Source organism: Chlamydotis macqueenii, chromosome 14 (genome assembly GCF_036417535.1).
Source record: "Chlamydotis macqueenii isolate bChlMac1 chromosome 14, bChlMac1.mat, whole genome shotgun sequence".
In the NCBI taxonomy this organism is placed as follows: domain Eukaryota; kingdom Metazoa; phylum Chordata; class Aves; order Otidiformes; family Otididae; genus Chlamydotis; species Chlamydotis macqueenii.
The window spans coordinates 14,276,795-14,290,826 of record NC_141569.1 but is presented as its reverse complement, the minus strand read 5'-3'; the positions used below and the strand labels follow the sequence as shown (position 1 = coordinate 14,290,826).

Here is a 14,032-nt window from a genome sequence, read left to right as displayed (position 1 = left end):
TTAGATTAAAAAGTGGTCCGTACTCTAGAAAGGTGAGGAGGGCTTGGGCACGATGGGGTGGGATGGCCAAGCCTGGCGGGGGCGTCCCTCTGAAAGGGACCAGGGCTGCATTTTGCGGGGCCACATCTCGCTGCTGCCGAGATGCTCCGCTGCCAAGGGCAGAGCCCAGGAGGGTCCCCCCTCCCACTCAGTTCTCGGGCAGCCCCTTGCCCTAGCAGGGCCGTTACAAACCCGCCCTCCCAGCCCGGGATGCCCGGCCCGCCCTCCTCCTGCCCGCGGTACCGGGCTCCGTCCCTTGCCCTGCCGCTCCCCCCGCCGGCCGCGCCGCGCCGCTGCCGCCGCTCCGGGGATGGAGGCGGAGGGGATGGAGATGGGCCGCGGGGTGCAGGAGGAGGCACCTCTCATAATCTGGGGAGGGAGCAGAGGGGTGCCTGCCTCCCTCCTGCTCTCCCTCCAGGCCGGCCGCAGGGAGATGCATCCCCTGCAATGTTTTCTCTTGGCGTTGTCTCTTCACTGAAGGTAGGTTTTGTTTTCACTGAGTCAGCCAGCCCCACCACGAAAGGACACCTGAATATGGGTCAAAGCCCTTGGTTATAGGGCTCAGTCTTCCTTTGCAGAACTGATTTTAGCTAAGGAGGCAGAAGCATGTGTGAAATAGCAGCCCTCACACCGCCTCAGGGTGAGTTTCACCCAGTGGGTTTCCAGGAACACCTTTAGCTAGAGCAGAAGCATCTCTGGGTGCGGGTACACCTTGCAGATGTTGAGCCTTGGAGTCCAGGCTGCCGTAGGTGTGTGACTGGCATGGCCACAGCGATGCTGCCTGGTCACCTTTTTGCATCACCTGCATTTTGAATATTTGAGGCACAAACTTTGACGCAGCATTTATGCAAGTGTTAGCTTCCATCATAAAAGTAAGGGTCAGGAAAACAGACAGAGAGGCACTAATCTTTGTGTGGATTTTTGTCTTTTCTTGGCTGAATGCAGGCAGGACAATGCTCAGTGAGCTGCTCTGTGGTGCTGCCCTGAATAACTGCGGCCAAATTTACCACCTCTGCGCGCGGATGCACAGCAGCACTCAGGTCAGATCGTACTTGTGTCAGGCTGGTTTGGGATCCAGAGCTCTCTCTTATTTCTCTATTTTCTTTTCCTCAAGTTTGTAAACTGTGTCCTCAGTCAGCACTAACCACAGGGAGAATTTCCACTTGGAAAGTACAGGCGCGTCTCTTTACTGTTCTGCAGGCACTGGAAGGCTGGATTTGGGCTGTAACAGGGAGAGGGCTGTTCTCTTCCACGCTTCCTGACAGTCTAGGTCTGAATGCTTAAAAAGGCCAGCTTATTCCTCAAGTCCTGACGTAACCCCATGTATGGCATTTACCCCAAGGCAGTGAAATTCCAGCAGCTTCAGGCTGTGACCTCTGAAGGGTTAAGGGAGGCCCAGCTGCGACCTCCTGAGCTCACTTTGATGCTCAGCTAAATCCAGGACAGCTGCACTTAATGCAGGGAAGGGGTGGGTCCTTTGGGCTCTGCCCAAATATTGTTCCCTGGAATGGGACATGGCCTTGGAGTTGGATCCCTTCATCTTCCAGAGCCCTGATAACCGTCTCTCCTGGTGGAGGCTGCTGCCTTTCCCGAGCCTGCTGCAATTTAGGGCTGATTCCTGCACAAGAGGGGAAGGCAGAGCAGAGGAGGGCTGGGAACCCTTCCCCTGCACAGGAGCGAAGCCGCCCGTGTCTGTCCGGCGGTGCTGGCAGGGAAGGCTGGAGCTGGAAGGAATGCGGCTGCGTCTTGGCGACAGAGCGCAAGCCAGAGTTTCTGGCTGAGAGGGAGCAACTGGAAAGCAGGTTTGCACAGGGTGGCCGATCTCCTCGGGTCCCTGCCTGCCTTCCTGTCCTGCCCCCTGCCCAAATCCTCTCTTGCCAGCAATCCTGGGCTGGCGGTGGTTCGGCAGCTGATGGCTGCTGCAGCCAGCTGGATCTCAGAGGTGGGAGGTCATGGGCAGCAGTGCCGTTTGCTGTGCCAGGCCTGCCAAATCCCAATGCCAGCCTCCGAGGGATGGAGGCATTTGCTGTTTCTCCACTGAGAAACCCCCCTCTGGCTAACGGCTCCGGGAAGCAGCGTGGCCAGGTGGAACAAGTGAGTCCTGAGGTTCAAGGCAGGGGTGAAAAGCCTTCTCCTGGTCCTTCAGGGCACCAGCTCTCCCACTGGGTTCAAACAGCTTGGCAAAGCACCTGCAAAGTGACCATCCCTGATGGGACCTGCCCAGAAAAGCTGCCCCTAGAGCACAGCACACCTGGCAAGGGGGGACCTTGCAGCTTAACCAGAGCCCTTGCAACATGGATATTTTAAGCCCGTGCAAATGGCAGTGTTTATTTTCTGCTGCTGTGCCTTTTTGCTTTTCTCAGGGATTTTATTGCTCATGCAAACAAGCGCCGTGCAAGTGTCTGTGCTGGCCGCCGTGACCCTGTCTGCCTCCGTCGCTCCAGCTCCATCTGCCCATGTGTTACCCAGCCGATGTCCCCCAGCGAGCCCTTTTACAGCGGGGTGACTGGCAGAAGCACCTCAGCTTACCTTGTCCCAGACCCTTCCCTGGGGCTGGGGTGTCTGTGTGACGCCCTGAAACTGTGCATGGGGCTGGCGATGCGTGTGCGATCCCCTCCCATCAGGATGGGATGAAAGAGAGGAACATTGCAAGCTCATTTATTATCAGTGTTTCAAATCAATATTTTTTTTTTTATTACAGAGACTCATCAGGTTGCTCACACTGTGGCAGGAATTTAATAATATAAGGCACAGGGAACATTCAGAGGTAAAAAAAAAAAAGAGTTCTCAGCCTGTGAGACTTAACCATCCCTTCGACCTGTCAGGACCCTCTCTATAAAGCAAAATCCAAATACCTTCTCCCTTCCCTCCCGCCCATCCCTTAAACCCCACATTCCACAACAGGAAAAAAAAAAAAAAAATTACAGCCTTTCCCTCAAGCGTGTGGCAAGCACGCCTCTTTCTGAGCAGAAATTTCCCTTCCAAGCCTGACACAGCTTCCCTGGGAGAGCAGGGCTGGAATTTAAGCACGACCAAGGCAGAGGTGGGAAATGCTCAAGGGCACCGTGATTTGGGGAGAGCCCAGAGCTTCAGCTTGGCTACAGCAGAATCACAATGGCAAGGTCAGCCACACGCACCCCGGGGAACAGGCGGCCGCACCCCATCTCCCTTCGCAGCACAGAAGACACAACAGCGGTATGATCCTTGAGTATGGTAAAGCACGTAGCACTTTCAAACCTTTATTTTTCAAGGGGATTTTACAGGATGGGATGCGTTTCATTTTATTTGTTTTAAATTTTGTGTGTTTGCCTATTTGTTTGTTCGATTAGCCCTTTTTTTTTTTCGTGCCAAATGATTGTTAAATTCAAGCCCTGGGAATGAAAGGAAAAAAAAAAAAAAAGTAAACCAAAATCCTGCCACTCTGTCTTTCTCACCCCTCTCCTTCCCCCCTACCACGAGCTGGGTGACCACAATGTCACCCATAGCTGCTCTGCTGGAAAAGCCCAGTCCTCCTACATCCTCAGGCTCTGCCTGCCCTCGCTGGCAGTCTGTAACTGGGGGCGGTGGATCGGCTGAGAGGTCTTTGCGTCTACGCCGACGTGTCCAAGAACATGCTGTTAGTAAGAAGTTAAGAGAAGCCGATCCGAGAGCGGATCCGGAGACGGAGCGGATATTTAGGACAGGAACAGGGTCGGTCAAAGGTGAAGACGCGTCAGAGGAAGAAAGGGCTGGTAAGAGCACGTGGAAGCAGCCAAGTGAGTATCTAGTGGTAATAGCTGAGGCTATGAACGAGGACTGTTATTTCTCTTAGCACCGTTACTACATACGTTTAGATCTATATTAGCACCTTGTTCCCAGGGAAAAACAAAACAAAACAAAAGCGGCTTAAAAACCGAAGGAAGTGGGAAGGTTAAAACAAGACAAAGTTGGCAGCAGAGAAGGAAGCTGGGGCTTTAGATCACAAGATCCTTGTCTATGTCCTCTGTGGAAGGAAAAGAGAGAGACGAGGTCAGGAGGCGGATGCTCCCAGGGTCTCACTGCCCTGCGATCCCCCCTCCCCACTCTCCCCTGCTTTTCCCTCCTCAGGACCAGCAGGAATGCGTTGCTCCATCCCAAATGGGGGCTTTGGGGGTGCTTTTCAGTGTCCCCCCCAGCCCCATTCTCTCCCTACTTACGCTCTTTAATGCCGAAGCAGCTGGCCCACTCCTCCAGGGCGATGTACTTGTCATTGTCCAGGTCGCAGGCCTCGAAGAAGCGGGTGGTGCAGTGCTCCATGGGGATGAGGGGGGCACGGAGAGGGGCCAGCTCGGTGTGGGACAGGTACCTGCCAAGGTGACCGCATGGTCAATGTGCTGCCCGCCACCGCCAGCCACCCTCCCGTGGGAGCTGAGGTGCTGTGCCGGGTGTGGGAGCCAGCGTGGGGCAAGATGCTGGTCCCAGCTCTCTGTCTGGTTTGACTGCTGTCCCAGTGACCTCCCAGTATCTGCCACTGAGCATCGTGAAGGTCAAGGACTGGTGTGTGCTTTTGCAACTGGCTCTGCTAGTCACAAACCAGCCAGCAGCTGGGGGTCCTGGCCCCCTGTCCCCACCCCATGTGTCTGTGTGTGTGATCGCACTTGCACCCATCTCCAGCTCACGGCCGAGCCAGCAGCTGCTATTTCAGCTGCTGAAGTTATCCCAGGCCCTTTGGACTAAGATATTTTTGGGAACTACCATAAGACAGTAAATCTGAGAAGACTGAAACTCCATGCAAGGGAGATGGGAGCAGCTGGGGCTCGGGGAGGTCGCTCTTTCTGCAGAAGGGCTTTTTGCAGAAGGAAAAACTGCCTCTACCCCAGCCCAGTTTGCCCCAGCCCCTGCCAGATGTGTGCAGGGGTTGTCCCTCCACAGGGCTGTGCCTCTGCCACCAGCCACCTACTTGTGTCACATCTCCAGCCTGCTTCGACACTTTCTGCCACCAAAGCACCCCAGTCCTTGAGTGGGAAAGGGTCCTGGTGGCGGCCTCCATCCCGCTCTGCGGACACTCACCCATCGATGGGGTGCTGGTCCAGCTGCCCGAACTGCCAGTGCACGGGGAAGATGTACATGTTGTAGTTCTTCTCAAAGTCACGGGCCAGCAGCTCCACAGTGTGGTCACCAGCTTCCAGGCGCTTCTCATTCTCGTGAATCTTCTTCACCTGTCATAGGAGAGGCCGGGGAGACCTTGTCAGCAGGGCAACAAGGTGCAAGGGGGGAACCCTGGAAGGGGCTTTAGATGGAGTGTCCACAGGCCATTCTGGATGGACCCCCTGTGTGTGCTGGGCTCCACTGGTGGGGCGAGCTCTCAGGCTCCCTCCCCAATCCCTCACCTTGAGTTTCTGCTTCTCGGTCAGCAGGTTGTTGTCCTCATCTCGCTCGTACAGGGTGATCAGCACGTTCTTCAGCCAGTCCCGCATGCGCAGGGGGAACTCGGTCAGCTCTGTGTCCAGGCAGGCGGGGATGACTGGAAGCCATACATGATGGTCAGCACAATGCCTGGACATGCAGCCCCAGACCTCGGACACGCAGCCCCGGTGCCCTCCCACTGCAGCCCTGCATCTACCTTGACCTTTGGTCTCCCTCAGCCCATGGGCAAGGGGGCTGTGCTCAGGTTAGTGGTCCCCTTGTCTAAGGGAATGGCTTCACTTACATTTGCAAGGCCCAATGTAGTCCAGGTGCAGCTTGTGTCCTTTCTTGGTTCCCTCCAAGGTGCACTTGGTGGCAAAGAAATGGCAGGAGGAGTCGTAGGTCTTGTTGTCGGTGCCGCAGACCTGCGTGTGACGGAGAGATGCTGCATGAGGAACACTGAAGCCCAGCCCTGCTGTGAGGTGAGTAGGAAGAACCTCCAAATTAGATGTTTACTTGTTTCCTGGGGTGGATAAGAGCTCCTTGGTCACTGCTGGCTGAGGCCAGATGAGAACCTGCCACCCTGACTCTGCTGTCTCCTCCACCATCTCAGGCAGTGTCCCATGTGAGGTCCCTCCCCGCTCTGGCCCATCAAGCAGCTTCTGCCCTGACCTTTTCGAAGACGCCGGTGGTGGCTGGGCAGCTGGAGGGGTCCTGGCACACACACATGGGCGAGTTGTTGTCATCCACCTCACACACCTTGCCGTGCTTGCAGTGGTGGTTCTGGCAGGGGTCTGGGAGAGGGCAGGGAGCAAAGTCAGAGTCTGTCCCACCCTCACCTCCCACGAGTTGCCTGGGGAGTCTCAGCACAGAGGGAAGGTGGACATTTCACCAGGGATAGCCCCAAGCCTCTCTCCCTGCACTAGGAAGATGTGAGGGTCTCCAGAAGCTCATGTTAGCCCTTGGGCTAATCCTGGACTCCTTTCTGTAGCCACACAATGCAATGGCTTTTCTGTTGCAAAAAAAGGGGTTATGGAGAATCCAGTGCAAGAAAGAGGTCATGTACCTCTCTTGCTTTTAAGTGTGCATCTAGGTTGGCATCATCCTTGTGCTACAGCCCTTCTCAAAGAAACCCCTGACTGTTTGGGGTGGCTAAAGCTCCCCAGTCCAGGAAAGGGAAGGTGTCTCTGCCTGCTGGAGGGCAGGGAAAAAGCGACTTACTCTCTGCGACAATCTCCTCTACATCCTCCGTGGGTTCCTCAAACTCTCCCACCTCCACCTGGACAGGGTTAGCCCCCACGGGCTCCTGCAAAAGAGGTCAGTGTTTCTGGGAAGGGTGCAAAAAGAGCTGGGCCCCATTTCTGGGGGGATGAGGAGGAGCAGAGTCACCTACCTCTGTGGTGGGGTCTTCGATGACCTCTGTCTCATCAGGCAGAGCTTCCTGCTGCAGGGGAAAAGGACCATGAGCTGGGGCCCGTGGGCAGAATGGTCCCAAGGCGGGGTGACCCACTAGGACAGGTGGACAGGACACTTTTGGGCTTCCTTTCCCCCCACTGCACCCCCTCCATCCCTCAAGGATTTATTTGTTACAAAAGAAAATCCCCATCAGATACATCGGATGGACAACCCCGACGGCAGAGAGGCTCTGTTGTCTCCCGTACTTACCGGAGCTGCCAGGGCTTTCCCTGCCAGGCAGAGAAGGAAAAAAATCCAGGCCCTCATTTTTCAGCAAACCCTGAATAAAGGAGAGGAGAAGGAGGGATGAGGAAGGAGGCCACCGAGTGCCGCTCGGCTCCAGGCTGAGCTCACGGCTGGCGGTCAGACACTGAGAAAAGGGTGTTCTCTTCATTTCCTTCCTCGTCTGTTCAATATTATAGCCCGACATGCTGGCTTTTATAGCCGAAACCTCAAACCAAATCATGTGTCCAAGACAAATTCTTTTGATTTTGCAAAATGGGACGTCGGGAGTTCAGATTTCTGTTGGTTTCCTGGATACCTTTAAAAAAATTGCCGTGAAAATGGCAGCTCCCCTTTCCTTCACAGGAGCTTTTTTAGACTGAAAAAAAAGGCATTTTTCATGTTAAAAGCCCCTGATACAAGCCTCAGGTACAGGCAATGAAACTCTCTACCATTTTACTCGTCAATCAGAGGAACAACGAAAGTGGAGGAAGGAAAAAGAGAACAGAGAGACAGTGAGATGGGGCATTTGAGGAAACCGCTGCCCACATGGACACAGACAACTCTAAGGGTATCAGGGACCAGTCCCCTGCCCCAGCACCTCCACTTGTTGAGGTCTTTGCTATAGTTTTTCCCTTTCCTGCACAGACCTGAGGGTCCCCAAACTGGTTTTGAAGAATCCAGGATGCTCTGGGGTTGTGTCCTGCTGGGAGATGAGCTCCAGGAGGATGAGCCCTTTGCACCCTCCTGATTTGGGCTGTTGCAGGGATTCTGTGGGATGAGTGAGCCAGGCAGCCCAGCTTGGCCACGATGCGAGCCAGGAGAGCACAGCTGGTGAAATAGCCCTGTCCTTGTCCCCCCCGGATCCTGTTTGGCAGGATTGAGCCCCTCTGTGTGAGGGCAGAGAGGAGCTCAGCTGGCCGCTTAGTATGCCGGTGGCATCCCACTCCTGACATCCCACAGTGAGGGCTGCCCGCTCCCTTCCGCCCGCTGGGAGAGCGAAACACCCCCCGTTTTTCTCCTGCCAGCGAGGGGACTTGTCCCCTTGCCAAGGCTTCCGCTGCCTCCCTTCCGCTCACCCTCCTCCGCTCCACCTGCGTAGCCAGGACATCGCAGCCCACCCGCTCCCTGGGGCTGGGATGGCTTTCCTGGGACAAAAAGTGCTGGACAAGGTGTCTTCTTCTCTCCCAGCAAGCGTGGATGGATATCTAATTTGCCAACGCATCGCTTCCCTTCCTCCCCATGCACAGCAGCTCTCTGGGTACAAAACTGTGCCAACGCTGTGCTGCCAGGGCCAAGCTGGGCTGTGCTTCCTAATTTAGCAAGTTTTGGCCACGCAGAGGCTGAAATCCTCCTTCCACTCTCAGTGTTTCACCCAGCCCCGGCAGCATGCCCATGCAAAATAGGTGTGAGAGCATGGAGAGCAGCTTTCCAGGGATGTCGGAGGGCTGGGAGCATGGTGGTGGGGACGGCTGTTGTGGTGGGATGGAGGACCTGTGGGGAGAGGGGCTGCAGGTGGGAGTGGAGGAGACCATTTGCTCTGGCGAGGCTGCAGTTGAGCAGCTCCCTGCTCTCCCATTCGGCACACGCCGTCCCTTCCCTTCGCCTTTATTTGTTCTGGAGGCTGCTGAGAGCTCTCCCGGCATTTGCCAGGAGAGATTACTGGTTCTTTGCTTCTGGAGGGGTGGTTTGAGAAGTGAGGTGGAAAAGTACTGGTGAATCTGGCCATTTCCTCCCTTGCTGCCATCCCCTGGCTTGTAAAAGCTCCTCCTGGGCTTCTCCCAAGGGGCTTGTTTGCTTTGGAAGATGCTCTGAGGTGCAGTGATGCTCACTGGGCAGAAACACAGCAGTGCCCAGCCTGGAGGAGAGGGCAGTGCACGGACACGTGGAAGATGGATTAAGAAGAACCCAACCCCAGACCAAGGCCATCTCAGATCATTTCCCCAAGCCCCAAAAAAGACTGAATTTCAAAGTCTGGGCATGTAGTAAGCTGGGGTCAGGGAATTACATGCTTGCTAGGAGCCAGCAGACAGTCAGAGCTGCCAGTGTTGTGTTTGGAGGAAGAAGGAGCACGAAAGAGCCTGAGCAAACAGGCTCTGCAGAGCTGTCTCATGCTGGAGACGGGAAAACAAGTTTATTTGAAAAACAACATCCTCCTGGAGGCAGAGCCTGTGCACAGAGGACATTGCAGTGTCTGTGATCTCCTGGCTGTTTTGCAAAGGCACGCTTTTTCCTGAAAGCCTGATGGCAAAAAGTCCTAAAATAACGGCTCAGGAGCCCTGCGCACAGAGCTGCTCTGGCAGAAGAGCCTGGCCCACGGTGGACTCTCCCTGCTTGTGGACCTGCCATGGTTCTGCTATCCCAGCAGATGCTCTTTGGAGCTGGCAGCTGGGCCATACCGTGAGTTCAGCATCCATCCCCCAGCCGGAGGGGCTTGGGAGGGATCCCTGCGAGGGGCCCTGCTCTGGGAAAGCCTGGCACCTCTCTGCAAGAGCCCCATGGAGGGTGGCATGGGGGGCAGAGCAATGGGGCACAGTAGAAGGTCATTTTGGACAGAGGGAAGCAGGACTAGGAGATTTTAGCAAGCAGAGACTTTTACCCTTCTGTATCTTAAAGGAATCAACAGAAGCCAGCACTTTGCAAGATGCTGGGAACCAGCACATCGTAGGCACAGAGGGCTGCTGAACATAAAATAGGAGAAGCCTCCACGGTCACCACCCCCTCCTCAGGCCTGCCCTCCTGACTGCTGGTGGTGGGGACAGCCTGGCACCCACGGACTGCCGGACCCATGGCCTCCACTGCCTGTCTGACGCTTGACCCCGCTTGCATCCTCAGTGGAGACTTCAGCTCCCAGTTGCTGTCTCAACCCAGTCTTGCGGCTGCCATAAAACCCTCTCAATGGTTCACCTTCCCAGCACAGCCCAGGCCACCCCTCAGCACCAGCTGCTCCTTGCATCTTGCAGCCATTGCTGTAGAGAGGTCTGAGACTGACCCTCAGCACCTCCATAAATTCAAAGCAAGCTACCCTGGCAAATTCTCTACCTCCCTCCCCTCAATCCTGTAGCACCATCAGAAATTTCTGCTACTGGGGAAAATATCCTGCAGTGATGCACAGAGCAGGGCCACTGGGGTCCATGGGTCCCTCTTGTCTCCTCCTGCCCGGCCTGGGGCCTTTGTGGGCTGGGGGAGGATGAGGAGCGGGCAGGTGCAGCCTCACAGGAGGCTCTGTGGATGGTGGAGCATGGTCCATGTGGCGCTGGCCCTGGCCAGGGTTGCATAAGCCCTTTGGGATGCCACGTTAGCGCAGGGAGGAGTCTCTGCCTGGCCACTTTGACAGCTCCTCCCTGAGGCCACTGGGATAATCCCAGCTGCCTCCACCGCTAACTGGGATGAGGGGTCCTGCTGCCACCTCCCGTCACCAGCAGTGGAGAGCAGAGTGGGTAATTGTTGGGCAAAAACCCTCCCGTGTCTTGGCTCCCAGCCCGCACCCCGGCCCGGCCAAGCAGGAGGCAGCCAGCCTGAGCAGCAGGGTCTCCTGCACCCACCCTCCATCTGCTCCTTGCAGGGTCTGACCTGCCCCAGCACCTCAGACTGAACAGAAAGGCAGGACTGACCCAGAGAAAGCTTCTCCCTCCAAACCCCACCATAGGACATAGATTTCAAGGTGCAGATGGGCGACCAAGTGAGGCCACCGCAGAGACTCAACACGAGGGCCGTGACCCCACCATCTGGCCCTGACCTCCCTGTGCAAGCAAGACCCTCTGAGCTTTACCCAGCAAGCCACTCCTGGGCTAAAATTCGGTTTGAAGTCAGAGTTGTTTGTGTGAGTCCCGTAAAGCTCCCTGCCGAGCAGGCCCCTGCGTGTCCGAGCAGTGCTGCTGGGGTGTGGGCTCGCTGGGACGTGCCGAGGCTGCGCTGGGTCCCAGAGGAGCGGGGCAGGAACAGAAGGCCGGGCAAAAGCCACCCTTCCTCCTGCCACCCGCACGCTTCCCTCGCACGCAGTGCGCGGGCTCAGCAAGCCAAGCTAGGTTCCATGGAAGTGAAATTCCCTTTAGCTCGTGCACACACTGACACTCTCTGAGTAAAACACGGAAAGGAAAAAAAAAAAAGATCTACCAACCCCATCTGTCCATGCAGTCACTACAGACACGTCTACACCACCACGCTGTGTTAACCCATTCCCTCTTCAGGGAGCGGAGCAGCTCTGATTCCGCTTTTAAATGCTCCAGATCTTACAGGGCTGATATTGATACAAGGGCAAGAGCCCATGTGCCACCATAGGTACATGGTAGCTTGAAGCTGTCGTCCTTTGGATTGCAAATCGCACCCATGCTGGGAAACGGTTAAATTAACCAAGAAAAGTGCATGGATGAGACCCGGGCTGCAAGCAGCGGTTCTCAGAGGAGCCCTTGGCAGAGCTCAGTCAGAAGGGCAGGCGATACGGCATTTTGCTGTCCCGCCTGAGCTTTTCCTTCTGTTCGGGCTGGATGCAGGGCAGTGCCAAAAGCAGCCGGGATACTTCTGTGCCAGGTGCAAGCGGTCCCCCTGGCTCCCGGGGGATGCAGAAAGCTGATCTCGCACTGCTCCGCGAAGGAGAGAGAGAGGAAACCGTCTGCTAAACGTGCTGCAAAAATGCAAACCATCTTCAAAGCATTCCCTGGGCTCGCCCTGCCACAGCCGCTCCGCGATAACAGCCCCGACATCCCTCCGACCAGAGGACCCAGAAAGGGTTTCCATGGGAGCCGACATTCCTCTGGGGCTGAGTCATGGAAGAGCAGAGAGTTATGGAAGGAGGGGCTTGAAAAAAAGTTTGAAAAGTTTATTTCTCCTCTTCCCCCTCCCAACACCGCCCGCATCCCCACTCCTGCCTATGTGGCAGACAATAGCCTGGCTTTAACTGTGGCGCGGAATGTGACAGCCTTTTATTTCCACTTAAAACTCGCCCGATCGACCCTAACAAATGGCTGCGATTCGCTTTTGTCCTTTCAGAGGGTTGCTGAGTTTTTGGGCTGTTTCTAGTTGGTAGTAACTGAGGGGTCGGAGTACTAGCGACCTTCCCCGCGCCCCCGAGTTCGCTCCCACTCGGAACTGTTGCTTTTCTGTTCGGGTGGGAGTTCAGCCCCCATCCTGTTAGGTTTCTTTTTCTTGGCTGGATGCAAGAGAGCAGGGACACAAAGAGCAGAGCTGGACTGCCAGCACGTCACCGGGACACGAAGGACAGCAGCTGCCTTTAAAGGAAACAAACCCTCGGCTTTTCTCCGTGGACCTAAAATTGTGCCTGACTGAGCCCAAGTTCTTAAAACTTTATAAAAAAAAAAAAAAAAACAAAAAAGAGCTTTGTTCCTCCTCTCCTGCAACCTCTATCTCTCCAACAGTCTATCAGCTGAAGTTAAGGCAGCAGGACTTGACATGGTTTCAAAGGCTGCTTGGAACAAAAAGCTGAGTGTCGCTTTTTTTTTTTTTTTAGGAGAAATAAGAGCGGGCGTACTGAAAGAAAAAAAAAAAAAAGCTGAGATGGAGTCGACAGCTCTTTTGTTCTTCCTCTAGATACTCTGGTGAGTAAAACATCACCTGCCGACACACCTCAGGCTGGGTGTTACGGGAACTGGTTTGTAACTGGATCTGATTTGCTCTGCAGTGGGTTTGATGTGCCCAGACATCAGTCTCACGCATCTCGCTAAGGAAATACCCCCCCAGCTGAAAACCCAGAGGGGAAAAAGGGAGGAGAGGGAAAAACTAGGGAAGGTTAAAGCTTTACAGTCAGATGCCACCAAAGTGTTAAAGCTGGTGAGCTGGCAGTGAAATACAGTAACAGACTTGGTTTAGGAGCAGAGATGCTGCAGAGAGGAGAAAGAGAAGAAATCAGGGAAGGTCTCTAAGTGCAGACGCCATGGGACCCCAAGTGATACATCACCGAGCGCCAGATGCACCCCATGGACCCGCAGAGCGGCTCCTGGGCCAGGGAGCCTCAGGAGTGGGGCTACCAGGACCCCCATGCCAGGAGAAATAGCACGGCGAAGGCAAACACGAAGGCGTCGGGCCATACCTCGCAGTCCCGGCAGCTGGGCTGAGGACACTTCAGGCGCTTGGACGGGCTGGAGGAATCTGCAGGTTTTAGAAGGAGGCAGGAGGAAGCCAAAGGGTGGGCTGGGTTTTCCGCTGCCTCTCCTCCTCCTCGCTATCTTTCCAAATCGGTCTTTTCCTCTCCCTCTCTCACCAGTGGGCAGTCCCACCCGCTCAAAAGACGGGCTGAGGCACAGTCTGGGTCCAAAGGATAGGCCAGAGAAATCAAGCGGGGCTGGATATCAAGGGGGTCCCGCGCAGGGACAGATCAGCCCCCAGCACAACCTTCCCAGCAGAGTCATTGTCACAGCAGCTGCCTGCACTGCTGCAACGAGTTTGTCAGTTCTCTGGCTCTCTCAGACTAACAACATGGGGGGAGCAGGGAGGAATATCATCTCTCGGCTTGGTTTGAGCACCTCCTAGCACCTTGGCCTACTGAAATTAAAATCTTAAATGCTATCATTTCACAACAGGGCAATTCAGTCCCTGAGCTGGTGTTTCCCATCCTCAGGGGAATGCAGAAGAAGGCAGGAGAGTCCTGGCTCCTCCATCCTCTCTCCTAACACTGCTGCCGTCTGGGACTGCCTTTGCAGGGAGGGAGAGGAAAGAATGATCCAGAGAACGTGGGGAGTTATGAGATGTCTGAAATATGCTCCATGTAGGCAGAGAAATGCTGGGCTGCCAGATGTGGCTCTCAGCAGATTGGTCTCTGCTGTGGTCACCGTCCAGCAGACTGACTGAGCAAAACCCACAGAAATTGCCGTTCGGTTCAATCCGATGGTCTCTTCAGATTTCACCAAGCTTTTTGACCTTACAGATCATAACTCAGCTGGAGCAGCTGCCCAGGCAGAGGCAGCCAGCCAGCAAAGCTCTTTGGAGCTGTTTTTCC

The 14,032-nt window shown here is 55.3% G+C and overlaps 1 protein-coding gene across 1 annotated transcript; it reads right to left on the bottom strand.

Annotated features, from left to right (window-relative positions):
* Positions 1-3,248: 3,248 nt before the first annotated feature.
* Positions 3,249-13,232, bottom strand: SPARC (secreted protein acidic and cysteine rich). Its single transcript, XM_010118100.2, has 10 exons — positions 13,127-13,232; positions 7,069-7,138; positions 6,797-6,847; positions 6,625-6,709; positions 6,076-6,197; positions 5,708-5,828; positions 5,388-5,521; positions 5,068-5,216; positions 4,215-4,363; positions 3,249-4,021 (listed from the first exon to the last, which is right to left on the bottom strand). The coding sequence occupies exons 2-10, from the start codon at positions 7,123-7,125 to the stop codon at positions 3,993-3,995; spliced, it is 897 nt and encodes a 298-aa protein (XP_010116402.1). The 5' UTR covers positions 7,126-7,138; positions 13,127-13,232; the 3' UTR covers positions 3,249-3,992.
* Between the last annotated feature and the right edge of the window lie 800 nt (positions 13,233-14,032).

Bases quoted from the DNA above. Each gene is read 5' to 3' on its own strand.
- SPARC (XM_010118100.2), bottom strand. From the start codon at position 7,125: ATGAGGGCCTGGATTTTTTTCCTTCTCTGCCTGGCAGGGAAAGCCCTG. The intron at 6,198-6,624 runs GTAAGTCGCTTT...GCCCTCTCCCAG, and splicing joins AGAGGAGATTGTCGCAGAGA to ACCCCTGCCAGAACCACCAC. The intron at 4,364-5,067 runs GTGAGTGTCCGC...TCACCTTGGCAG, and splicing joins GACCAGCACCCCATCGATGG to GTACCTGTCCCACACCGAGC.